Source organism: Carassius gibelio, chromosome A13 (assembly GCF_023724105.1).
Source record: "Carassius gibelio isolate Cgi1373 ecotype wild population from Czech Republic chromosome A13, carGib1.2-hapl.c, whole genome shotgun sequence".
Taxonomy (NCBI): domain Eukaryota; kingdom Metazoa; phylum Chordata; class Actinopteri; order Cypriniformes; family Cyprinidae; genus Carassius; species Carassius gibelio.
This window is the reverse complement of record NC_068383.1, coordinates 18,299,287-18,324,361: the sequence shown is the minus strand read 5'-3', so window position 1 is coordinate 18,324,361 and position 25,075 is coordinate 18,299,287. Positions and strand designations below refer to the sequence as shown.

The 25,075-nt window shown below is 38.3% G+C and overlaps 2 protein-coding genes across 7 annotated transcripts; both read right to left on the bottom strand.

Annotated features, from left to right (window-relative positions):
• Positions 1-36: 36 nt before the first annotated feature.
• LOC128026759 (basal body-orientation factor 1-like) lies at positions 37-6,654 on the bottom strand. The gene is made up of 12 exons (XM_052614028.1): positions 6,113-6,654; positions 4,535-4,787; positions 3,799-3,864; positions 3,182-3,325; positions 3,015-3,095; positions 2,865-2,935; positions 2,588-2,732; positions 2,033-2,373; positions 1,465-1,596; positions 1,262-1,363; positions 931-993; positions 37-708 (listed from the first exon to the last, which is right to left on the bottom strand). The coding sequence occupies exons 1-12, from the start codon at positions 6,151-6,153 to the stop codon at positions 612-614; spliced, it is 1,536 nt and encodes a 511-aa protein (XP_052469988.1). The 5' UTR covers positions 6,154-6,654; the 3' UTR covers positions 37-611.
• A 539-nt stretch (positions 6,655-7,193) lies between these two features.
• On the bottom strand, positions 7,194-25,006 carry LOC128026386 (centrosome-associated protein ALMS1). 6 transcript variants are annotated; one of them, XM_052613461.1, is made up of 19 exons: positions 24,781-25,006; positions 23,632-23,791; positions 23,303-23,420; positions 22,936-23,212; positions 19,664-19,823; positions 18,590-19,540; positions 18,366-18,484; positions 16,089-16,968; positions 15,887-15,997; positions 12,039-12,164; positions 10,711-11,579; positions 9,823-9,946; positions 9,478-9,705; positions 9,145-9,386; positions 8,582-8,741; positions 8,404-8,464; positions 8,190-8,246; positions 7,665-7,764; positions 7,194-7,513 (listed from the first exon to the last, which is right to left on the bottom strand). In XM_052613461.1, the coding sequence occupies exons 1-19, from the start codon at positions 24,844-24,846 to the stop codon at positions 7,469-7,471; spliced, it is 4,854 nt and encodes a 1,617-aa protein (XP_052469421.1). In that variant the 5' UTR covers positions 24,847-25,006; the 3' UTR covers positions 7,194-7,468. The 6 variants fall into 6 exon arrangements, with proteins under 6 accessions (XP_052469421.1, XP_052469422.1, XP_052469423.1 ...); XM_052613462.1 differs by having other exon boundaries at positions 8,404-8,461; XM_052613463.1 differs by having other exon boundaries at positions 9,145-9,365.
• Between the last annotated feature and the right edge of the window lie 69 nt (positions 25,007-25,075).

Sequence of the window (25,075 nt, the reverse complement as noted above, 5' to 3'; positions counted from 1 at the left end):
TTACTTGAAGATATACATCTTAAAATAAAGAGACAAACATCAGTAAAGATTATGTCTAATGCTTTATAACAGTACAAAATGCAGTATCTTTACAGTATAGATGTATACGGTCTAAAAAAATGTCTAAATACAACATTGACTTTCACAATCTGTTTTTGATTTTTTTTCATGCAAAGGAACTAACTAATGCAGTACATGTCCCCTTGTATGAATCACCACTTAATAAAACAGACTTTCAAAAATACACCATTATTAGAACAATGACCTTACATTATAACAGTTTGACCATTTTCCCATTAAAATGTTATTTTAGTTACATTTATTTATATTCAATTTCTATGAAACAATCCAGCAATAAACAACAATATAATATTGTGGGTGGTTTTATGCCAAGACTTTTGAAATCCTCCTGAATATTATTTCACTCTTTTTCCCTCATGTCTAATCTTCAATGCCAACGTCATCAATGTCGATAAACAGGCATTTCTAGATTTTTAATTTTATAGTTTAGATATTCATGAACACTTCCAGGTATTTCATAGCTGATATGCAATATTTAACTTATACTTTGCCATTATTTAGCTCTCTTGTCTGTGATGAGGTCAGATGAACTACAGGTCTGGCAGAGCTCTGGAGTTTCCACTGGAGCTCATACTGGAAACTGGTGCTTGGGTTAAAAAGCTTGCATGGGATTTTTCCTCTTCATTCCTGTGGAAAAGAAAGACAGATAACTGCAAATTATGAGTCTGTGTGCAATGGTGCAGAACAAAAAGTCTTTAGAAAGTATTCACTGCCATTGTTGTTTTCCTTTTTATGGTGCTCTGCAAAGTCAAAGTGATATATTGAGCTGACATGTTGTAAAAAAAAATTGTATGAATAAAATGCAAAAATGACTTGATTGATAAGTATCAGCCAGAAAACCAGTCTCACCCTGGACTGCTGCTACACTGGTTCCCATCAGAATCCGTCAGAGCTGGAGCATGAATTGGTTTCCTTCAGTAATTGCCATGAAAATACAGATTAGTTACTTCTTTGATTCAGTGTCCTGAAATTTCTGAATCTTCTTTTGATACTAATAAATAGAGAGGTGCAAATAAGCTCAAAATTTAATTTTTTTTATGTTTTACTATGTCATTATCACTATATTTGTTTCAACAACTCTGCTTTTTATTTCAAGGTAGATGACACCATGATGATACCACATAACAAGAGATTACCATAGATGATACAAAACCAATGTAAGACAATAATAAATACTTACTTTGATTTTAGTTTATTCATTTTAGCAAAGAGCAGTCTGAGAACTCTCTCTCTTTGCTCCCAGGTCATCTCTGATATGTTCACTTTTGCTTTCTTCAGATTGCTGATGAAATAACACAGTTTTGTTACAGTCAGTTTTCTAATTGAAAAAGCATCTTTTGATTTCATCAGAAGAGCATTTTGAAAATTGTCTAAAAACCTCACCCTTTTTCAGCCTCGTCCATACCAATGGAAGTGCTGTGGGTTGTTTTGGTGATGGTGTGAATGTGAGCTTTCTCCCTTCTGCCCCATAGGAACTCATCCATTTGCCTGCTATGATTTACTTCTGCTTCCTGTCTGGATTACATATAGTATCTTAGAATATAATCTGTGCAAAAAAGGCTTGACATTTTTGCAGTAAAATGGAGCCTGGATCTCTTGCTTGTTAACTATTATTTCTTGAATAAATTAGGGGTGTATGATATTAAGAAAAAAGAAGAAGATATATCTTAATATTTTATGGGATTTTATTGAATTTATTGAAATCAGCTTTGACAAAATTGAAACTTCCACATCATAGCATTCTGTTTTTATTCACAATTTGTACAGTGTCTCAACTTTTTTGGAATTCGGGTTTGTAAATATAAGACAAAGATTATGGGGGAAATGACCCTGTATATCCTGAATTTTGCTTTCTATCAAATAGGCTACATCATGCTGTGAAGGCGTGTTTTTGTGTGTTTTTAGCAAAGAGAGTGAATGAATGAATGAATGAATGAATGGTGAAGTGCACCTGTGCATTAGCATCTCCTGTTTCACGTGGTTCAGAGCCTCATAGAAAAGGATCTCCATGTCTGAGCGCTGCTCCACTATACTGCGGGCTATTCTCTTCACTCGGCTCAGCTCCCTGTCCCGAACACTCAGGAGCTTCTGCAGTTTGTCCAGCTCTACACTGCTGGCCTGAGTCCTGACTGCTGCACGCTCCTTGATGTCAGCCTTGTCCCACTCAAACTCAGACACCCTGCTGGCCAGTGCCTGCTCCAGCGCCAAAACCTTGTCCCTCAGCCCAGACACTGTGCTCCGCTGGGCTGTAAGCTTAGATATGGTGTCATTTGAGGTGTCCAGACTCTTCTCCTGCAGGGTGAATGAAATAGTGGGTTTAGTGATGATCAATATCTGCTACTTCACAAGCAAGCTTTATAGTAGACATGGGTCTAATTAAGCACATTTTAAATTTCATTTGTGCATTTGTGTATTTATATGAGTGCCCAAGAAAATTGTCATTATAATTAATTTTTATATAATAAAAACTATTAAACGGTAGTCTAGGTGAACTATAGTGTGTCACCTTATGCAGACTGAGGATGTTGTTTTCTTCTGCCAGAGCTGCATTTCTCTTCCGCAGACCCTCCACCTCTTTGATGTGGTAACCCAGTGCCTTATTTAGCCGCACATTCTCCTTGAACATGGAGCGAGATGCATCATCCAGCTGTCTGATAGGGCCGAGATGGAGGATCTCATCTCATATATCTCATGCTAAATTTATCTCACAAACAATTCCGAAGGCATCAGGTAGAAATGTGTAGTGGTGCTGGGATATTGGGAGAGACGGAGAAGATACTTACATGATGGCTTCATTGTGAGCTCGTTCTGCAAGCACAGCAATCTTTTGCTCAGCTTCCTTCTCTAGATGAACCTAATGAATGTAGAATGAGAGAGACACCGAGAGAGAATGAGGAAGATGATATGTATATGAAATGGTTTTTAGTATATACCTTATTATTGAAGAACTTTTGCTCCATTCTTGCAAGTGTTTTCTCGTGTTCTAGATCTGCATTGTCCATAGTTTCTTTCATCTGTACAAACAATGGTGATGTTATAAGAGACATAGCACTTTACCTCTGCATAACTGTGTACATGAAATAAAAAGAGTAAATTATACATGTTTAAGTTCTTGCTCCATTTGGGGCTTCTTCTTAAGGAAGTCATTGATGATCTTAAGTTCGTCTTGAATCATGTTGAACTCGCTAGATCTCTTGTCAAACTTCTCCTCCAGCTCATTGATCTTTAGTGTGTATTGAGCGGCCTGTGATGACAATCAGAGAGAAATGCTGAGCTGTTAGCAACAAGGCAGTGAGAACAAGGTTGACCTGATCAGTTCCTTTTTTAAAATAACACTAGACTGGGAAAAACGGTTTAATATAAAACTGAATATATTAAGTATTATCTATTATCCATTATTAATGAAATAAAGGCCAGTGTTCAAATTAATGTTCACAAAGATGATACTTTTAGTTATGTAAAAACGGCATAATCATTATTTTTGACTTGCATACTTCTCTATTTAGTATAGTGAATGGCTATTTATCAATTTATTTATTTAAATTGTCGACTTTCTATTTTTTAAACATTGCATTTTCATGATTTTATGAATTTGTATCGATGGTGTATTTTCAGTGAATACAATCTTTGTTTTAAAACAATAATCTGGCAAAATAAAGCTCAAACCACAATGATAAGAACAACTTGTTTTCCCAAATAAGGAAAGGCATTTCTTACTAAGTTCTCTTTTTCCTGAGAGGCCCTTGTTTTCTCAACCTGTAGTTGTTGTTCCAGTGCCATTATCTGAGAAAAACAACATTTTAAAGGGTTAGTTTACCCAAAAATGAAAATTGTCATCATTTACTCACTCCAGAACCCATAAGACTTTCGTTCGTCATCTCCGAAACACAATTGGAGTCAGTGCCTCTATCAAAGTTTATTATACAAAATCTTTGACACCTCCAAAATATTTATTGCAAGATCATAAAAGTCCTCCACATGAACCAGGCGGTTTAATCCAAGTCTTCTGAAGAGACACAATCACTTTATATGATGAAGTTTTAATTTAGGCTTTTGTTCACATATAAACATTGATCAATGTACGTACATAGGATACAGTATATAGTAAAGGCTCAACTTTACTTGCTTGATGCACAAGAACAAACCTCACTAGTTCTTGAGTGTGACGCAAACATGTTTCATTTTATAATATTTTACAGTATGTGCCATATATATGTTCATTGATCAATGCTCATATAAAATTAAACCTATTACATAAAGCAATCATGTCTCCTCAGAAGATTTCTATTAAACTGCTTGATTCATATGGATTATATTATGAGCAGATGATGACAGTTTCCAATGTAGGATAAATTAAGCCTTTAACAATATGATTAACAATATGAGAATAAGACTTGAAAAGAAAATCCTGTGTGTATGCACTGTAGCTGTAATAATCAAATGCGTGAAATGCCTTCTCCTCATTTTGCAGATCTTTGTTCCTCAGAACAGCGATGATCTCGATGGTGTTCTTCTCAGTGTTGTGTTGTAGATCAGTGAGCTGATGGTTGATTTTGCTCAGTCTTCGCGCTGTTTCACAGTACTCCACACGTGAACTCTCCGTCAAATCACACCTGGCCTCCCACAGAGCAGCGTTTGCTTTTGCCCTCTCTGTATCAGACTCCTTATCTCGTTTTGACTCTTGCTTGCCATCTTTCTTTCCCTTTCTAGAGAGAGAGAGAGAGAGAGAGAGAGAGAGAGAGAGAGAGAGAGAGAGAGAGAGAGTGAAGTGTGGTGTCCGCTCCTAAATCACGAATTAGAAAAATGGGACTCATCCAATATTCATCCATAAAATTCGGCCCAACCAATTTATAAAAGGACAAAAAGAAAATGATCTAACATACTGGACTGAAACAACAGAAAAACAAAGTAAACTTGATGTCATTTGGCCCTAAACAGAGATTACACAACTGCAGAATATCCGAGTACAGTGAAAGACTGTAAATGAAGAAGACAGATGAGGAGGTACAGACTGAGCAGTCATACTCTGACTACAGAGACAGACAGATGTCCACAGCACTGGCTGCATCTGCCCTTACTGTGATCATGGGGAAGTGGAGACAGAGACACGCTTCCTCACCAGCTGCCTAACTATCAACACATTAGACAGACATTTCATTTGAAGTACTTTGTTCTGACTTCAAAACGTTAACCAAGGAAACACAACTTCAATATATATTAGGTGAAACGAGATTGTGTCTTATTAGCGGCACGATACATTGATGCCTGTCATAAAAAGAGGGAGGAGTCAACAAAACAGTGATGCGCCTACATCACACACACACACACAAACGTTTGTTTTTGTGAAAATTGTGGACATCCCATAGGCGTAATGGTTTTTATACTGTAAAAATTGTATATTCTATGGCTCTATACCAACCTTACACCTAACCCTAACCCTCACAGGAAACTTTGTGCATTTCTACTTTCTCAAATAAATAAACTCATTCTGTAGGGTTTATAAGGGTTTTGAAAAATGGGGACATGGGTTATGTCCTCATAAGTCACCCTCTCCTTGTAATACCTGTCATACCCATGTCATTATACAGAGTTGTGTCCTGATATGTCACAAAACAAGAGCACACACACACACACAGCCCACTGAATTTTAAATTATTCATAGAATAATAAATGTTAATTTGTTCTATTTTAATTATATATAAATGCATGCATTTTATTTTTTATTATATATATATATATATATATATATATATATATATATATATATATATATATATATATATATATATATATATTAATACGCATATGTTTTAGATTCAGTGTAAACACTATGCTTTGGCAATACATTGTAACAATTGTCATGCCGACAAAGCACATATAATATTGAATTGAACAGAGAGAAATGCTTATAATCAAGATTTCAAGCAAAACTATGCAGATAACTTATTAAAACTAATTGGATTCGCGGTTTTTCCAAACAAACGCAATGTTATATTCTTATCAAACGATAGATCAATTCGTTTTTACTCACCCTTTTGCTTTCTTCCCCTTCTTTGCTTTTTTAATCGGCATCTCTCTGTGCTCTGATCAGCTCCTGCAGGATCAGTTTGTTTAGGCTTGTCGCCATGGAGACTGTCGCACGTCACATGGGTCGGTATCGAGCGGCAACCTCCCGCTCTCTCCCTTGAAGCCAATAAGGAAGTGACTAAAACTGCAATTCATCGACTGGCCGCTTGAGGCTGGCTGCAGAAGAGAGTCAGTCCCATAGACTCCCCATGTTAAAATGCCCAACTTTACATCAGAAAAAAACATGTTTACAGCCTGGTTTAAAAAATGATTTTGGTCTTTTTGCCCTTTTGGGAATTTTGCCCTTCATGACAACTGTGAGGGGGGTGAATTTTTTTATAACTCATCCGTTTAAATTATATTAAGCCTTAAAGTTCTGCATAATTAAGGGCGTGGTCACTTGAGTGACAGGTGGATTGCCGCTGCTAACAATGCAGTCGCGCTAGATAGGCGTGGCTTCAGCAATCCGCTCCCGCCTTTTTGCCCATTTTCGATTATCCGGGAGAGTCGCGCGGTGACGCGCTTCCAAGATGGCGACAGCCCGCTCTCCACACTTTAGGCTTCAAAACCGCTATTGAGGAGTCTATAGGTGACGTCACGGACACTACGTCCATATTTTTTTTACAGTCTATGGTCGGTATAGACTGGACACGTTTTATTTGTCATAAAATCTTAAAAACCTTTATTGCCAAGGTTTTGAAATATGTATTATTTTTTAATATTGTATCAAACATTTGTGACCAGGAGACATAGTGATGAAAATAATATCAATAACATAATGTAGCCCTCTGTGTAACAGAATACAGATGCCTGCACTGCAATAAATATGTACATGTACTTAATTCATATTGTAAATAACCTACATTTTAGAGTAAAAAAACTATTATCTTTTAGTAGTGAACATAACCATTATATTGTGGCCTCTTTCTCTTTTTAGATATGCATAATTCATGTCCTGTCCATATCAGAAACTGAAAACAAACCATTTGAATTGTTAATAAGCATTCACATACTTGCACTTAAAAAAACCAAACAAACATAAAAGCTTTTACAAATAGCTGCTTATTTATTTACCTCATAAAATAAGCAAAAATTTAGCAAAGACTAAAATTAATAATAAATTAATTGTGCAACTATAAGAGACATAATAAACAATCCAACACTGCAGCTCCATAAATAACACACAATCAAAATTATATAAAATCACACACCTAAAATCAGAGTGCACACATATATCAAACACTCGCATAACACACAACCGTTATAAAATATCACCCCATATAAAACACTCAGAGGACATGTCACATTCAACGATTCACGCTCACTGCCAGGGTGCTCTCTTTCCCAACACACGACTGGTGACTTTCTGCAGAAAAAAGATGGCATGCCTTAGAAATGTTAAGCAAACTGGTCATGTGTATATCTGAAATGGTTGAAACAATATTGATTTTAAAACGGTCAGTATTACGGTGTCTGAGTTACAGTGTGTAACTCTTACTCCAGAATAGCCTGTATACCTTGTTAAAGAGTTGAGCGTTGAGACGGTAGGAATGGTACTCTCCCCGTCTCCGTTCCTCCTCCCTTCTCTTCTGGACCTCAGGAAGTTGAGTGTATTTCCTGAGGGAATACATATTTATTTGGCAATTATAAATTGTAAAATGACTGGAGTCAATAATATCCATATAAAATGTTGCAACAAAGTGTAGTTGAAGTCCTTATGTCTCAGACAGGGCCTCTTGACTCAGAGATACCACACATAAAAATAGAAACTTTAAAATAAAAGATGGATATAGATCTGTATTATTTTAGTAGCGCTGACTATTATATTTTAACTTTTTTTATTTTTGCATTTACTATTATAGTTTTTATAGTTAATATTTTGAACTGAATTTTTTTTTCTTTAATAGGTCTACATATTTCTAAGTTTAGTTAACTTTAACTTTCTAAATGGTTAGTATGAAGCAATGAAAAAGGTTTTCTTTTTAGTTAATGTTAATAAAACAGACAGAGACACACTCAAACTCAAAACAAACACACATTACCTCCTGAGTCTGTCTGTCCTGTCTATTCTCTGACTGTGTGATTTCCTCCCTAGCCAACTGAAAGCATGTAGAAGGCACAAAACAACTTGCAAATTAAACATCAAAAGTAATTTAAATGTGTTAAATGACCCATATATGCACTATTTGTTAATATGTGCTGTGTCTGTGTCATAAACTATCTAGACAGTTTTGAAATGAGATAATAGATACTTACTCTTTAGATCTTAGGGCCATCTCTTTTCTTGGAATGACTCGTTTACAAGGTACTGGAGCTGCTGACACGAGCATGTTTTTAGTTTACATCTTAATACAAGCTGAACCAAGCTTGTAAAATATATACTGAACTGTCTACTCATACTACTAATACAAGTAATCTTATGGTATAAGGTCACCTGGTCTGTATGGACGTGAAGGTGCGGGGCAACTGAAGAGCTCTTCTCTCTCTCTGTTGAAGACCGCCTGGAACCTCCTCTCTTCAACCAGTAACCCCAAACGCTTCATCCGCTCCCGTGAACGAGATATGAACTCCGGCCGATGGAGCTCCAGAGCTTCCTGTAGGAAACCCAACAATGCAAATGCTCAGTGTTGCATTAAAATCAACAGACAACATTCATGCACTCTCTAAAACCACACAGCTATAGCTTCAAGCTTCAAATCAGAGTAAAGGCCTGTTCACACCAATATTGATAATATTAGCACTCACATCTTTAGGTGATAATATTATATTCATAATACGCGCCTACTGCATTTATGTTGTTGGGCACTATAAATGTTGAAGGATTTTAAATTTTTTTTAAAGTTATTATGTTTTGCTGTCAATTTTTTATTATTCAACAGCTGGAAAATGTGTTTTAAAAGTGATTGAACAATGATATTGTTATAGTAATCATTACACTTAGCGTCCTCGCTGTGAACAGGCCTGAAAACGTGCAAATAAAACAGTTGCTTGTCACACCTGTAGTGAAATTTGAACAAGAGCTGAGGGTTTGTCACTGATATCGGTCTCCGTAGCTGTTATGGACTCTTGCTGGTTCTGTCTCTCTCTTAGAGGTTCTCTGGACGTTTCTTTCCAGGGTCTGGCTCTACTGTAAGGCTCAAACCAGGCTTGGCTTGGACAAGGTGCTGATTCACTCTGTAGCTGGTTTTCCTTGCGACCATCACACCTAAGCTCATCAGCTGAGACAAACCATGATACACCTTAAAGAGAATGCAATATATAGAACAGTAAGAGAAATGAAAAAAAAGATCAGTTGCAGAAAAAAGCTGTCTGTGAGTATGTAAAACGCACCGTTAGGGTAACGGGTCTTGATGCTCTTGTTGCTGGTGTCTTTCTTCAGAGCACTCTGGGTTTGGGTGGGTTTAGATGTGGAAGCAGTGGGAATGGGAAAGCCACTCTGAAAGCCTCTGCCAAATGTGTTTGTTAAAGGGACATTTTTGACAGCACCTGGTGAGGGAAAGATGGTGCCTACGTCCCGAGTGTGTCTGCGGGTGCCATTTATAACAATTTCCAAATCACCTACAAAAAGAATACAAAATCCCACATTAAATTTTTTATTTTTTGCAATTACTAAATTGACTTTTTTTGGTCTAATTTACACATTGCTTAGTGAACCACTGTTGTTGTGTAACTGACCTGCCTGTACACCTTTGCTGAACAGTTTGACCTTTGACCTTTTGGAATTGAGGTTTCTCAAAGAGATACCTCTTTGAGAATGATGGGAAAAAGTGCTTGAAGGTGATAAAGAATCAGCAGAGACCTGGAACAGTAACAGAAGATTGGACAGTTGGATAAGGAAAGAATGATGGTCTCTCAGTCAGAAAGCTCAGAATAAGTTACTATTGTAATTTACACAAGATATTTTTGTACACATAATACACAAGTGATTATTTTGTTGACAGTATAAAATGAATAAAAGGAATTTTAATTTAGATTTTGTTCAGCCATTGTTTGACTGTCCCCAGACAATGTCATTAAACTAGTTTCGCAACATCTCTCAGTCCCAGTGAGAGCACTAAGACAGCAATATAGTGGAAATGAATTTTCCACTAAAATGAATAATTTTTATCAAAACCGATCATTTGTATGAATGGGTACAAAACTCGTACTAAACAATTCTTTACATCCACAAAAAAAAAGTCAGCACATGGCACCAAAAAGCACAATTTTTCACACATTAAAACATTTTAGTAGAAAATACTGTATATGTTGCGATATTAGTGGAAAAAAATGAAAATTATTACCAGATTTTAGCTCTGTTTTACCTCTTACTATAAACTGAACTACAAAGTGTTTGTGGAAATCATTGTTCCTCTTGTTTAAAACACACGATAATCTCAAGTAATTTCTTTAAAACCAAAGAGACAATCTAAAAACAATTTGAATTTAATACAGTCAGAAGGCTAAATATAGTGGGATGTGTAACATTGTGGCATCTTTCTTTTCAATATGTTGATTATCTTTCAAAACTAAGATACTGAATAGTCAGTCTGCATAAAAGAATTCAATGAAGCAAAGTCTTACTGTGGAGTCATCTGTGCTCACATCATTGGAAGCAACAGAGATGGCAGCATGTTTAGTACTGGTTGTCCTTGGGCCAGTTTTCTGCACATTGATGGTGTTGTAAAGTCTGAGCAAGCTGTCACTGCTTTTCAGTCCTTTACTGGTGACCCGGTTAGGTCCAAAAGCTTGCAGCAGCCGCTCTGTGTCAATGGTGGACAGACTACTGCTTGTCTCCACACTCGCAGACTCATCTCTCTCAGCAGGACAGCAATGTGCTCTCTCCTGGCTCTCTTCGTGCTCAGACCAAGCTTTCTGAGAAACCACTTCTAAATGCTCTCCTTCCTCTGTGGTCCCATCCTCTCGATTGCTCATCCTGCAATACCCTCCTTTCCTTCTGTCTGCTTGTTGTATAGTTTGGTCTTTTGGAGTGGTATTGTGAATGAGACGAGACAGACGTTCTAGTCTATTAAGCAGAGACGTCTCTCCCTCATTAGTTGGTCGTGTCTTCTCCATGCTCCATTTTTCACTGAAGCGACGCCACAGCTGGTCCAAAGAACTGCTAATCTCTATGCTAACATTATGAGGTGTTGTGCCCTGCTCTTTCTTTTCCTCCCTGTAGGACTTTCTGATTGGCTGAGAAGGTAAATGGTGTGGTTCTAGTGGAAACTTGGGCTCCTGCAGGGTGCTGCTGTGAAGATGCACATCATCTGTACTGTAGTCTGCCTCCATGTGTAAGGGGACAAAATTGTCTTCCTCATCTTTATACTCCTCATCTATGGCAACAGTGTCCATGTTTTTCTCAGAAACATAAACTTTAGAAGCAGTATTATCATTTTGGTCATTGAAAGTGACTACTGATTCTTGAAGACCCTTTACATGCACACTGTAAACTGACAGTGGGAGAGACAGAGAAGATCATATACTAATGTTTTATTTGTTATAGCAACATTCCACAGCAAAGTTTAGTGAAAACTGAAGGAATAGTTCACCTCTCAAAAAATCCATCAGAATTTATTTACAATGTAATTTCAAATCCATATGAAACTAAGACAGTTTGCAGTTCATACAAATAAATTCTGTTCATATGGCATCAGAAGACTTTTTTTGCGCTTGAGTAGCATTAACCATTGTTATGGTGTGTTGCTGAACCTGACAGTCACTATGTGCTTTCATAATATGGAAAAACAGCAGTCGAGAGATTTTTTTAAATATTTTATTTTAGAGAAAATGTCAAATTGTCATTCATGTGGGTGAGTAAATAATGACCATTTTATTTTATTTTGTGAATGATTCTTTAAATTCTTTAAAGCAAATATTGTACAACTAACAGAAACTAATGTGCATCTTACCTCTCTTCATATTGGGCCTCTTACTGTAGATGCCTTGCATGTGTTCTGGTGTAATTATGTTGTCTTCTAGCTCTCTAGAGCCTAAAATGTCTGTATTAAAGTGTGGAGGGACAGCATCATCAGAACCTGCAAAGGGAGCGAGAGAGAAAAGGAGAGAACATGAGAGAGCTGGATCAAAAAGAGAGCAAAGAGCACTGAAGCTGAGGGGCCCAGAAGGGTTTGACATGTGGATCAGATGAGGTTTGTATTGCTGGATTGCCTTTCACAAAGACCATGAATAATGCAGGACTGGGTGAGAGCGTGAACCATCTGCAAGACTCTGAGGGTACTCGGATAATTAGGACTGCTGCGTCTCTGACACTAGAGCCCCCTGGATAAGTTTTTCTGCGTCTTTCTTTTTCTTGAATGAAAAAAATAATACATAAGAAAATAAGTCTTGCCATCTTGGCGAGTGACTTTGTAGCTCTAACAATGATCAATCTATATTTTATTTATACAGTGGAGTAGAGATGCACCGTTTCATTTCAGACTATCTCTGTTCCATGCTTCCACACAAACTGCATCGCAATAATTTTTCAAAATGTAATTTGTGTGGAAATATTAAGTTATTATTATATTTAGTCTGTAAACAGAGGCCAGTGAAGCTGAAGATGAATGCAAAGAGGAGAAAAAGCAGAGCAAGATAATTGTTCACGATGGGCGAGATAAAGGAAGAAAATATTGAATTTTCATATGGATGTGTTTTTGAGGGAACTAACTGTTTTGGAACTAACTGTTTTGGAACTAACGGAGACGCTACTCACTTGAAATGTGCTGTTTCCTCAATGCATTACTTGCATTACACTGGTATTCTCTCCATCTGCAAATGTCAGAATGTCGCTTCATATAACCAAGATTGCACGTCTGATGGCAGATGGAGTATTTCATGACTTTTTCATACCTTTTCTGGACCTTGACACTGTTATTTACTTGTATTTATGAGGTTTTTCAATCTGGTTTTAAGTCTGTTCACAGCACTGAGTATGCCCTTTTGAGAGTGTTAAATGATATTTACCTCTCCACTGATTCCGGAGACTCTGTGGTTCTTATTCTTTTAGATTTATCAGCTGCTTTTTAAACCATAGACCACTCCTTACTGTTATCTAGATTAGGGTACTTGGGTAGGTCTAAAAGCAAACGTTCTGAAATGGTTCCAGTCATACCTATTTGACAAAGTTTTTTGTGAAGTTGGGTAATTTTTCCTCTTCCCCTGTTCCTCTGACTTGTGGCCTTCCACAAGGCTCTATTTTAGCTCCCTCTCTATTCTCTCTGTACATGCTACCTCTGGGCTCTATTCTACGAAAACATGGTGTGTCTTTTAATTTCTATGCAGATGAAACTCAAATCTATCTACCAATCAAGAAAAAAAAATCCACTGCGATCACTTCTCTTCTCCAATGTTTAGAGGAGGTTAAATTATGGCTAGTATATATTTTATGGCTAGAGCTTTCCTTTTCCTAATATGTGGACAAGACCGAGGTAATTGTTTTCAGTCCAAATGAGAACTCTCAGTGTATTAGCCCTGAGCTAGAATGTTTATCCATTTTTGGATCCTCACAGGTGCAGAACCTAGGTATTATTATTTACCAGCATTTAAAATTTGATAGACATATCTCTTCTGTTATTGGGTCCAGTTTCTATCAGCTTCATTTGTGATCTGAATTTAAAAACTTTCTCACTCCTAAAACTCTACAAATGGCTGTTCATGCATTAGTTACATCTCTTCTAGATTACTGCAATTCTTTATATTGCTGTATATCTAAATCTCAAATTGCGTGACTTCAGCTTGTCCAAAACGCTGCAGCCGGACTTCTTTTAAAGTGTTGTAAACATGAACACATCACTCCAATTCTTAGATCCCTACACTGGTTGTCGATCTGTCAGAGTATAGACTTTAAAATTCTCCTCTTTGTATATACAGGTCCTTTTCAAAAAATTAGCATATTGTGATAAAGTTCATTATTTTCCATAATGTACTGATAAAAATTAAACTTTCATATATTTTAGATTCATTGCACACCAACTGAAATATTTCAGGTCTTTTATTGTTTTAATACTGATGATTTTGGCATACAGCTCATGAAAACTCAAAATGCCTGTCTAAACAAATTAGCATATTTCATCCGACCAATAAAAGAAAAGTGTTTTTAATACAAAAAAAGTCAACCTTCAAATAATTACGTTCAGTTATGCACTCAATACTTGGTCGGGAATCCTTTTGCAGAAATGACTGCTTCAATGCGGCGTGGCATGAAGGCAATCAGCCTGTGGCACTGCTGAGGTGTTATGGAGGCCCAGGATGCTTCGATAGCGGCCTTAAGCTCATCCAGAGAGTTGGGTCTTGCGTCTCTAAACTTTCTCTTCACAATATCCCACAGATTCTCTATGGGGTTCAGGTCAGGAGAGTTGGCAGGCCAATTGAGCACAGTAATACCATGGTCAGTAAACCATTTACCAGTGGTTTTGGCACTGTGAGCAGGTGCCAGGTCTTGCTGAAAAATTAAATCTTCATCTCCATAAGCTTTTCAGCAGATGGAAGCATGAAGTGCTCCAAAATCTCCTGATAGCTAGCTGCATTGACCCTGCCCTTGATAAAACACAGTGGACCAACACCAGCAGCTGACATGGCACCCCAGACCATCCCTGACTGTGAGTACTTGACACTGGCCTTCAGCAATTTTGGCATTTCATTCTCCCCAGTCTTCCTTCAGACTCTGGCACCTTGATTTCCGAATGACATGCAAAATTTGTCCAAAAGTCCAGTGCTGCTTCTCTGTAGCCCAGGTCAGGCGCTTCTGCCGCTGTTTCTGGTTCAAAAGTGGCTTGACCTGGGGAATGCGGCACCTGTAGCCCATTTCCTGCACACGCCTGTGCACGGTGGCTCTGGATGTTTCTACTCCAGACTCAGTCCACCGCTTCCGCAGGTCCCCCAAGGTCTGGAATCGGTCCTTCTCCACAATCTTCCTCAGGGTCCGGTCACCTCTTCTCATTGTGCAGCGTTTTTTGCCACACTTTTTCCTTCCCACAGACTTCCCACTGAGGTGCCTTGATACAGCACTCTGGGAACAGCCTATTCGTTCAGAAATTTCTTTCTGTGTCTTACCCTCTCGCTTGAGAGTGTCAATGATGGCCTTCTGTACAGCAGTCAGGTCAGCAGTCTTACCCATGATTGCGGTTTTGAGTAATGAACCAGGCTGGGAGTTTTTAAATGCCTCAGGAATCTTTTGCAGTTGTTGCACTTTGTTTAGAGTTAATTAGTTGATTCAGATGATTAGGTTAATAGCTTGTTTAGAGAACCTTTTCATGATATGCAAATTTTTTGAGATAGGAATTTTGGGTTTTCATGAGCTGTATGCCAAAATCATCTGTTTTAAAACAATAAAAGACCTGAAATATTTCAGTTGGTGTGCAATGAATCTAAAATATATGAAAGTTTAATTTTTATCATTACATTATGGAAAATAATGAACTTTATCACAATATGCTAATTTTTTGAGAAGGACCTGTAAATCCCTATATAACAAAGCTCCTGTCTATCTATATGAACTTCTTCATCGTTATACTCCATCTAGCAGCCTACAATCCTGTGACCAGGCTTTGTTGGTGGTCCCTTGCGTTAGGCTAAAGCGTAGAGGAGAGCATGCATTTGCGGTGGCAGGGCCACGACTCTGGAACACCCTGCCTTTAGAGATTAGACTGGCCCCTTCCTTGTCTATTTTTAAGTCCTTGCTAAAAAAACAAATTTTTTCTCCTTAATGTTATGTAGGATGCTGTAGTCTAATAACTGTGTACAGTTCTCTGTTACATACCCGAGTGAGAGCTTTCAACAGTTGTTTCAGGATAAAGCTCTGGATCAGCTTGCGGGATGAAGAACAGCTTGGAGCTCCCATGAGGTCTGTATGGCAACAGGGCAGGGACAGCTACATAGTAGAAAAATAGGTCAACTGATCAATTTACTAACATCGAATGCCAATGAAAAGAATATATGAATAAAATGCACAACACACACACCTGCTTGAACAGAGTGAGTTCTTGATGTCCCAGCCAGCCTCTGAGAGGGAGCAAAGGTTTGTGGGTATCTGGCCTGAAAGTGTGCATGGACTATTCCTGCAACCTGGCCTTGAACTGGCTCTCTGTGTTCAAATGATCCTTCATGATTTAATGTTAAGATTCGATGTATGGACTGCAGATGTTCATCACTCCTGCCTGACACTGAGGGAGGTGGGACATCTTTACTAGTGTTTTGACTGGGTTGTCTGCTTAAATAATTTGGATTGGACTGGTGTTTGGATTTGGGTGATAAGCTGACGGGAGTGTGAGAGAGGTGGGACTCCTTACCAAAGGTTGAGCCCGAAGCAGCACTGAATAATATCTGGTTACTGCCTGTGACGGTATAGTCCATGTGAGGTATTATTTGGTTTCTCTGGGGATCATTCATAACAATGTTTTCTTTGTTGTCATCTGTCATTTCTTCTCTCGCCGTCTCTTTTTCTCTGCCAGATACATTAGGTATAACAGCTGGCTGATGTCTCATTTGATTTGTGCTCTCTAGAGTCTCATGGTCAGGAACAATATTGTCCAATTCCTCAGTAGCGGTGATAGGGAAATGTGACTTTGACTGAGGAGACAGATTGCAGCGAGTGGTCGCGATAGTAATAGAAGTAAAAGGCTTGGAGCTGAGCCCCTCTCTAATGGCGATCTGGTGAACTTTGGCCTCTAGATCCTCTTGAGCAGGTGTGTAAAATGGAACTTTGACCAAAGGTTTTGGATCAACTTTCTGCAGCTGATCTGAGTTATGATTCTCCATGTTATGCAGTCCAACAAAGCCCTTGGTCAGCTGAGATTCAGCACCAACACTCGACTGAGTACTGCCTTCAGAATCTGAGCTCCACTGAGAAACAAAGCAAGAGAAAGAGAACAAGATGAGTTACTACTGATAAGAGCTAGGTTTGGGGAGAACTGAGGGAAGTAGATAGTGATAAATGAGAGATTCAGTAGAAACACTGCAAGCATGAGAGCATAGAGTAAGTCACACAAATGCAGCTTTACCTTAAACACTCTCTATCAGGACTTCCTATAATGCAGTCTGCCACACCAGAAACAAAACTCATATTATTTTACACTCACCAGTGAGTGTGATATTTAGGAAATAAAAAAACCAACATAATATTTTCATATTATGGCCACTTACTGATAAGTAGCCCATAGTAAAAATCTTACTTGTTCTAAATTAATTAAAAATTATTTTAAATGCTACAAGTGAATTTAGGCATCACAATATTATTGTGTTCAGTATAAAAAAAAAAGGATATTTTGAGATTGGCTAAGATTACATTTAACAGTGTTATGAAACCTATAAAGCCCACAGTATCATATCTGATAAGCAAATTTCTGAAGCTTTCAAAATTAGCAACATGGTTTAAGCTTTGCGAAAAACAAGTTGCATCTGTTCTTGTTGATTCTTATAATGTAAGCCTAACAATAGCTTTTATATCGTTAGTAATATTTTAAGATGAACACTCAAACAATGAAGCGAACACTGGACTGAAGCAACTTTTTTGATTGATCAAAGTTTACTTGATTATCCATACATATTTGTTTGAACAAATCATGTTAAAATGCGAGTATCAAATATGACACATCAGGCTTTTTCATTGATTGACTAAAAACAGGTTAAACTACTGAGCTTTGATCATAAAACTAATAATTTAAATATAATCTAGAGATTTTGTTTTATATGCATTATATGTAAGTGGTCTGCTACACTGTTATAAAGATCTCACAGACTTACAAGATATCAGATTTTAATCTTACTTTTTAGCCATATAAATATCAGCAACCGCACCAAATTGTATATTTTTGCTCAGTTTGAGCCTATAAATAAAATTGAGGATTTTATTTTCTTCCTTGCGAGTATGAGCTCCATACTCTCCTATAACATAGTATATGAGTCATAAAAGCCTCATGTTTTTGTATATTTTGTCTAGAGGCTCAATAACCAAAGCAAACAAAAAAGTGAAAGCCTCCAAAACTGTTAGTCTTCACAAGGTTAAATTATTAGTGTTATTAAAAATTGACTGAACTGAGCATGCACAATTACATATCCAATATCGACTTACATCAAATAAAATCTTAAAACCAGTATGGTGAAAGTTTATTATAAATTTCCAGTGATATTTATTTGAGAAGTCAAAATTTTGGCAGACAGATCAACCTAAATCAGTAAGAATGTTGACATTAACACCAATGAAATCAGCAGACCTTTCTGTGTTGGCATATGGGTGTTACCTTGGTGTATTTGGTGTTCAATAGAAGTTCTCTTTTGATGTCTTCAACTCTCTCTCTGTCCTCAGCATTTAGTTCTAAGCGTTCACATTGGCGGCCAGCAACCTTCATCAGGATCCACTCTAAAGAGACGGACCAAATTTAATCATTCACAATGTAGAAACCACTGACACATAAGAAAAGCTGTATATGACTATACGTCCTGTTAGACAAATCACTGTGTTTACCTTGGGCATGGCTATCTTCTGGGTCACTGGTGCTTGGCAGGCTTGTAACCATAGAAACAGGTGACTCACTCTGCAGGAGTCTGGCAACACTGGCAGCCAATGAAGTCTCGCTGCTACTGTCACTCATACTTTCAACCTCAGCTGAGACATGGGACGAACTATTCCCAGAAGAGCCAATCGAAGCATCCTCAGTCTGGTCCTGGTTCTGCAGACGGTTCCCTGGTATCAAGGGAACATTTATCTGCATGGCAGATGTGGCTGTAGGTGGCTTTCCTTTATCTGGGTCTGCAGCACTGCAGCCCTCAGGCTCAGCCCGTCTTGGGGTCACACAGAGGTCACGTGACTTCAAACTTTCATCTCTGATCAAAGAGAGAGAGGTAGACTCTTTATTTGTGAGGTCATTTTGTTGAGGTCCTTGGGAGGATGACAAGCTTCCTTTCAAAGCTGAATCTGATGAAGAATGAGTCAGAAGCAAAGAAAGGTTTCCACCAGCTGACAGAGATATATCATCATGAATGTTTTGTCCTAGTGTAAGGCATGGGTCACTCTCTGAGAGGCCGTGGGAGGAAGTCAGAGAGGATCGACCAGAAACAAGGTTTTCTGCCCGGCCCAGCAGGTGTCTGATTTCATGCAGTGTGCCAGAGCCTACGAAAGAGTCATCCTCCTCCTTTTCCACTTCTCTGGGACCTGGAGTAGGCAGAGCTTTTGGGCTGATTTGGCTTAGAAGGCCAAGGCTTCCTTCATATTGCAGAGCATCAGAATGCTGTAAGCTTGATGAATGATTTAAAGTAGAATGAAGTCTTGGTAGAGTATCCGGCTGGCTGATTATCTTCTTCACAGAACTGACTGGTTGCCCTTGCTCGTGCACTGAAGATCGGTGTGAGACAGAAGCTCTAGAGTCAGCCGAGAGCTGACTAGAACTGGAGAATGTCTCCTTCTGAATGCTGTCAACTATACACAAAAAAAAAACATGTAAACTTCATTTTAATATACTCACATACACTATTCAAATAAAAAACCAACAATTTCTAAACTCAAAAACTTTAACAGTGCACAAAGATGTCTTTGGCCCACCTTCAGGCGGCTCTGTACTTTTAGTTGGTGTTCCTATGGAGCTTTTGATGGTACATAAGTCAGTAGGAGAATATTCAGGCTCTCTGATTGGTCCTTGACGAGTAAATGGATTTAAGATTGTTGAAGGTGATTGGTCGATACCCGAATGTAAGAGGTACAACTATAAAACAAAAAGATATAGAAACAGAATAATTAAATATCAGGATAAAAGAACAAATCACCAAAATCACCCTGAATCAGTGGTTTTCAAACAATTTGTCGTCTAATTTTTATGAAAATGCTATTTTCTTTATTTAACTTCAAATGTTAATTTAGTCAGTAACCTTGGACTTCTGGAATTACTTATTTTATGTATATATCCATTGACACTCCACGTTTATGAAAAGAAAGTTTGAAAATGAGCAGCTTTGCCACTACAGTAGAAGTAACAGAAATATCTGAATATTGAATGTAATTGAATATTGTCTTTGCCTTTGGGGACCTTGGAGTTAAAAAAAGGTGACAGCTGCTGCTTAAAATGATAATAATAATAACAAACTTTATTTTATATAGTGCCTTTAAAAGTAGCATCTCAAAGCACTTTATGTAAAAAAAAAATGAAATTAAAACAGTGCAGGTAGTAAAAACCAATTAAAAAAATTATAATAATAGAAAGCCAATATAATAAAGTAATCACATGAATCAAATAAAAGCTATCCTAAAATAGTATGTTTTAAGGGACTGTCACATTCGGTGATACAGGAACGAGGAGAGAGAACCAAGTGCAGGCATGACTCTTTATTTGAGGGTAATCCAAATGGGTAAACAAGCCAGGCAGGGTCAAAACCAGAAGATCCAAAACATAACATGAACAAAACACGAACACTAGGCAAGGCAAGGATGACGGACATGAAATAACTGTAACATTAAACAAGGACTCCGTGACACAGACTGAGACAAACCGGGTATAAATACACAGAAGGATGATGAGGGAAGTGGAGACAGGCGGGGAACAATCAATTAACACAAACAAGGAGGAAGGTGACCAAATAAGGGAAAGTGAGACCTCTAGTGGACACCCAGGGATACAAAGACCAGACACTGTGACAGGGACGATTTAAAAACACTGCATTCCTAATCTCAGAGGGCAGGGATTTCCACAATTTAGAAGCCAAAGAAGAGAAAGCCCGATCACCCATAGATTTTAGCCGTGTTGTTTAGACAGGATGGTAGCATTTGATTTTATACTATATATTACAATGATTTTTTTCCAGCAGGACATTTCATACCAGATTAGATACCTGAATGTGAGTTTGAGTATTTTGAATTCATGTTCAAGTCACAATGTAACAGAAGTAGCAACAGATCTTTTTTTTTCCATAGTTTGATGTAAATCAGTGTGTAATAGATAATCAAAAAAGGGTAAACATTATAGCCAAAGGTTTTTAATTTGATGGTGATTGTAAGAAAAGGTAAGGTTTTCACTGGAGGATCCAGTTATGACATTTTGACTAAACATTTATAAGAACTTAGAGAGGGAATTTCATTTCATCCCGACATCCTTTTAGTTCCTCTACAGCACCGTGAACTTACAGGGATCCTATTTTCAATGTCAAGTTCCCTGGTGTGAGGAGGGGAGGCAGGTCTGGAGGTCCAGTAGGGTGCATAATTATCAACCTAAAGACTCACTACAGAAGAGGCAACTCCCACCTTGGAAACTACCTTGAGAGCTGGAGAGAGTGCTGCTCATATTGAGGTTTGATGACACGTCACTGAAGCGACCCAGACTGAGGAGAGGAGACATCTTGACTGAGCTTTTATTCATGTGAGGAGCTGAGCTATTGCTTCCTCTGTCCCTTCCACCTGAGACTAAGGACAACTGATGGTCCAATGATCTGGTAGCAGGAATTATTTCATCAGATTGTGCCACTAGAACTTGCTGACTGTGTGTACCTGTGTCTCTCTGAATAGAGGTCACCACGGAGCTCAGGGAGGAGTGAGAGTGTGAGCAATTGACAGGTGACTCAGATGCTTGTCCTCTACACACATCCACCTGACAGGGTGAGCCGCTTCCAGAATGAGAAGAGGAAAGTGGTCGAGTCATCTGAGAGCTGGAATTAGCCCCAAATGTCAGACACGTGTCTCGAGAAAGCATGTAATTAAGTGTGTCAGACACCACATCATGTGCTTTTTTCTTGGGTGACACACTGTCAGAACCCAATTGATTGGCTTTCCAGGTATCTACTTTTTGCAAGTAGGTCAAACTGGGAAGAGAATGTACTCTCCCAAAGGCCAAACGAGGGACCTGATCTTTTAACATTGCACCAGAGTAAAAGTGCTGAGAGTTGAGGTGAGGCATATCAGAGGCCTGTGGAATTAAACCAGGTGTAGGAAGTTGTTTGTTTGAAATGGGATAGGCATGTGACATTGTTTGCACAGTCTCTGAAGGTCAACTAGGAACTGTAGCTGTTGTTTGAGAGATGATGGGAGAGGAATGTTGATCGCTTAGGTCCAACGATGGAATTAACCCAGTTTTGGAGTGATTGTTTTAGGCCGATGTAGCCACAGAAGCAACAAGCTCTTGTTTGGAGTCTATGAGTGAGAGTTTTGTCAATGCTGGTGGGAGTCTCACAAGAGTTAGCGCAGGGGTGGACTGAGACACAGGCTGAGAGCTCAAGAATGAACTAGGGCTGTGCAAAAAATCGAATTCGATTTCATGCGCATCTCATCAGTAAAGGCACTCATGTAATTAGTTGTATATCTCCAGCATGTGCGTTCAGATCAGGGTTGCCAGATTTTCACAACAAAGCCTGCCCAGTTGCTTCTCAAAATTAGTCCAAAACTAGCCCAATCGCGTTTCCAGGGGGTTCCCCGATAAAAATTGCGTCCCGGGGTTAAAATTCACGTTTTTGGAAGGGTAGCCTAGGGTAAAATTCATATTTTAGGGGATAAACATCACGTTACTGGGATTGGGGTCACTTCAACCTCTTTGTCCTGCAGACAGAAACTGATCATGAAGATGGTCAGTTGTTTGGTGTGAATGCATCTTTGAATCACGAAAAGTTATATTTGACACAGCTACAGCCTTCTAAAATAAAGATGATAATGACAATGATCTCTGCTTTTTTGTAGATTAATGTAAGGATTTGACTGGCTTTTGTTTGTGTTTTGGTGATTTGAGGCAGGTTCAGATGCAGAAGAAATTGCACTGCTGTCACTAACAGCCACATTAACATCCTCATCTTGAACTCTAATAAGAGCTGACCAGACATTCCCTCACTAAGCTCACTAACCTCTCCTTCCATATGTCTGTTGTTTTTGTCCTCAGCACCATATGAAACACTCCCATGGTCCTCAAGCCCTTTGCAATGGTCTCCAGGTGACAGGCTGTGCTGGGACAGTGAACAGCAGCTTTTTTCACCTTCTGACAGGCCTGTTGGTACCTGCAACGGGTGCTGGGAAAGTGCAGTCTGGTCATAAATAATATTTTGTAGGTGGGAACCATCAGTTAAAGCCGCATTTGAATTCCTGGGGCATCTCTCGGACATAACTGAGAAGTCAGGAAATCCTCTGTGTCAAAAAAAAAAAAAGAACGAAAATATATTATTTAAAAATACAAAAAGGTAAAGAAAAATTTGAACATGACTAAACATACAATACCGAAGAGGGACAAATTCTGCATCTGTATGCTGAAAAAAGGTGGAGTCAGAAAGAAGGTGAGATTTGTCCAGGCAGGGAAGCAGGGTAAGCGCAGGAGACACCTGGCTATCCTGAAACTCTGAAAAAGAAAATAAAAATGTAATAATTGTAAATGATATATATAATAAATGTCATTATAGAAAAATCTAAAGAAACACATTAGGAGCTAACTTTTTTCACTCTAATCCAAAAACGGTTTAACTAGAGTTTTAAATAAATTTGAATGCCTGATTTTCAATGTGATATTGGATATTTGAAACCCACTGTATAAATACACCTGCTCTCTGTACCTAGTTGTAAAGTCTCAGATCTGTCTATGAGTGGCTGCATGCTTGAATCCTGAGTGTTACTAAATGGTCTTCCATCACTGTCAAGATCTGTGTACGGTCTGCCAGCCTCTGAATCATGCATATTTTGTCCATGCTGCTGGCAGATAATCTCTGCATGGGTCTGGAAAGGTAAAAACATACTTAAAAACATACTAGGAACTGGAACCTGACAAATTTACAGTGACTTGATAATGACATGTCAACCTGTCAAGATTTGTATAAATCAAAATATGAATTAATCAAGAATAATCAATGTGAATATAGCAATGTTTGCAATCTATAATGATCACATGTTTCTTGTATGTAAAGAGGCCTGCAAGAGAGTGTTATGTGTGTAATACAGTTATTTATGGGGGGCTGTACGGCCCCTCATAGTTATTCTACTATTATGCACATGTGTTTCCTGGGTCTATGGAGGGCTGAAGGAGAGTAATCAAGTTATTCTATTATGATCATATGTTACCTGTGTCTGTGAAGGACTGCAGGAGTGTAAAATGTGTACTGTACATTGTTTGGGGGTCGAAGGACTGTATGAAATGTGTTAAACACACCTTGAGGAAAAACTATATAAAGATTGTCTCTGCAAATAAAGTCTTCTAGCATCAAAACCTCAAGACTTCGAAAGTGATTTCTCACAGAAGCCACAACATTTGCACCCTCAATCTCCGATGAATAGTTGATCCAAAAAGGTTTTTACAAGTATGACCTAAGGTAAATTTTATTTTTGGGTGAACTATTCCTTTCAACAGCATACTTATCATTTTTTTTTGTAAAACAGTGTAATTCTGCAGTGAAGAACTGCTAACGGATCAGCCGATGAACACAAAGCTTTTTAAAGTTCATGCTCTTGTGCCTTTGGTTCAATGTTGCTTATAAGAAATAATTAACATACGCTGACTGCCATACAGTCTTTGTACAGACATTAGAGCTAACTTACTTTGAGCACTGCTCACTTGTGGTCATAAAGTGTTAGTAGCTACAAGGTTATCCCTATTAACGTTACCTAACGCAAGTCATGTAGGAACTCTATCGAAGGCTCACACATTCCAGATCAAAAACACGCAAGTAAAACATAATTGTACTGCAATACTGCAATTTCCATCTACTCACATTGTTTACGTCTTCAGCACAGCCCTCTGAATCCATGTCGTTACTGACGCAGACGTTAACGCGCATGCGCAACTTGTTTGAATTAACCTGAGAATGAAGAGCGAAAACAAAGAAATACAAACACGTTAGAATGTGTAACTGATATGTAAAACAGTACCAGTAACGAAATGTATTTTTCTAAGTTATACTACGTTAACGGAACTTTCGGCGGCGCTTTGCTTTCAGAAGGAAATGACGCTGTTACTGTGGCAACAAGAGAAGCCCACAGCGCGGCGCGGGAACTGAGTGCGAAAAT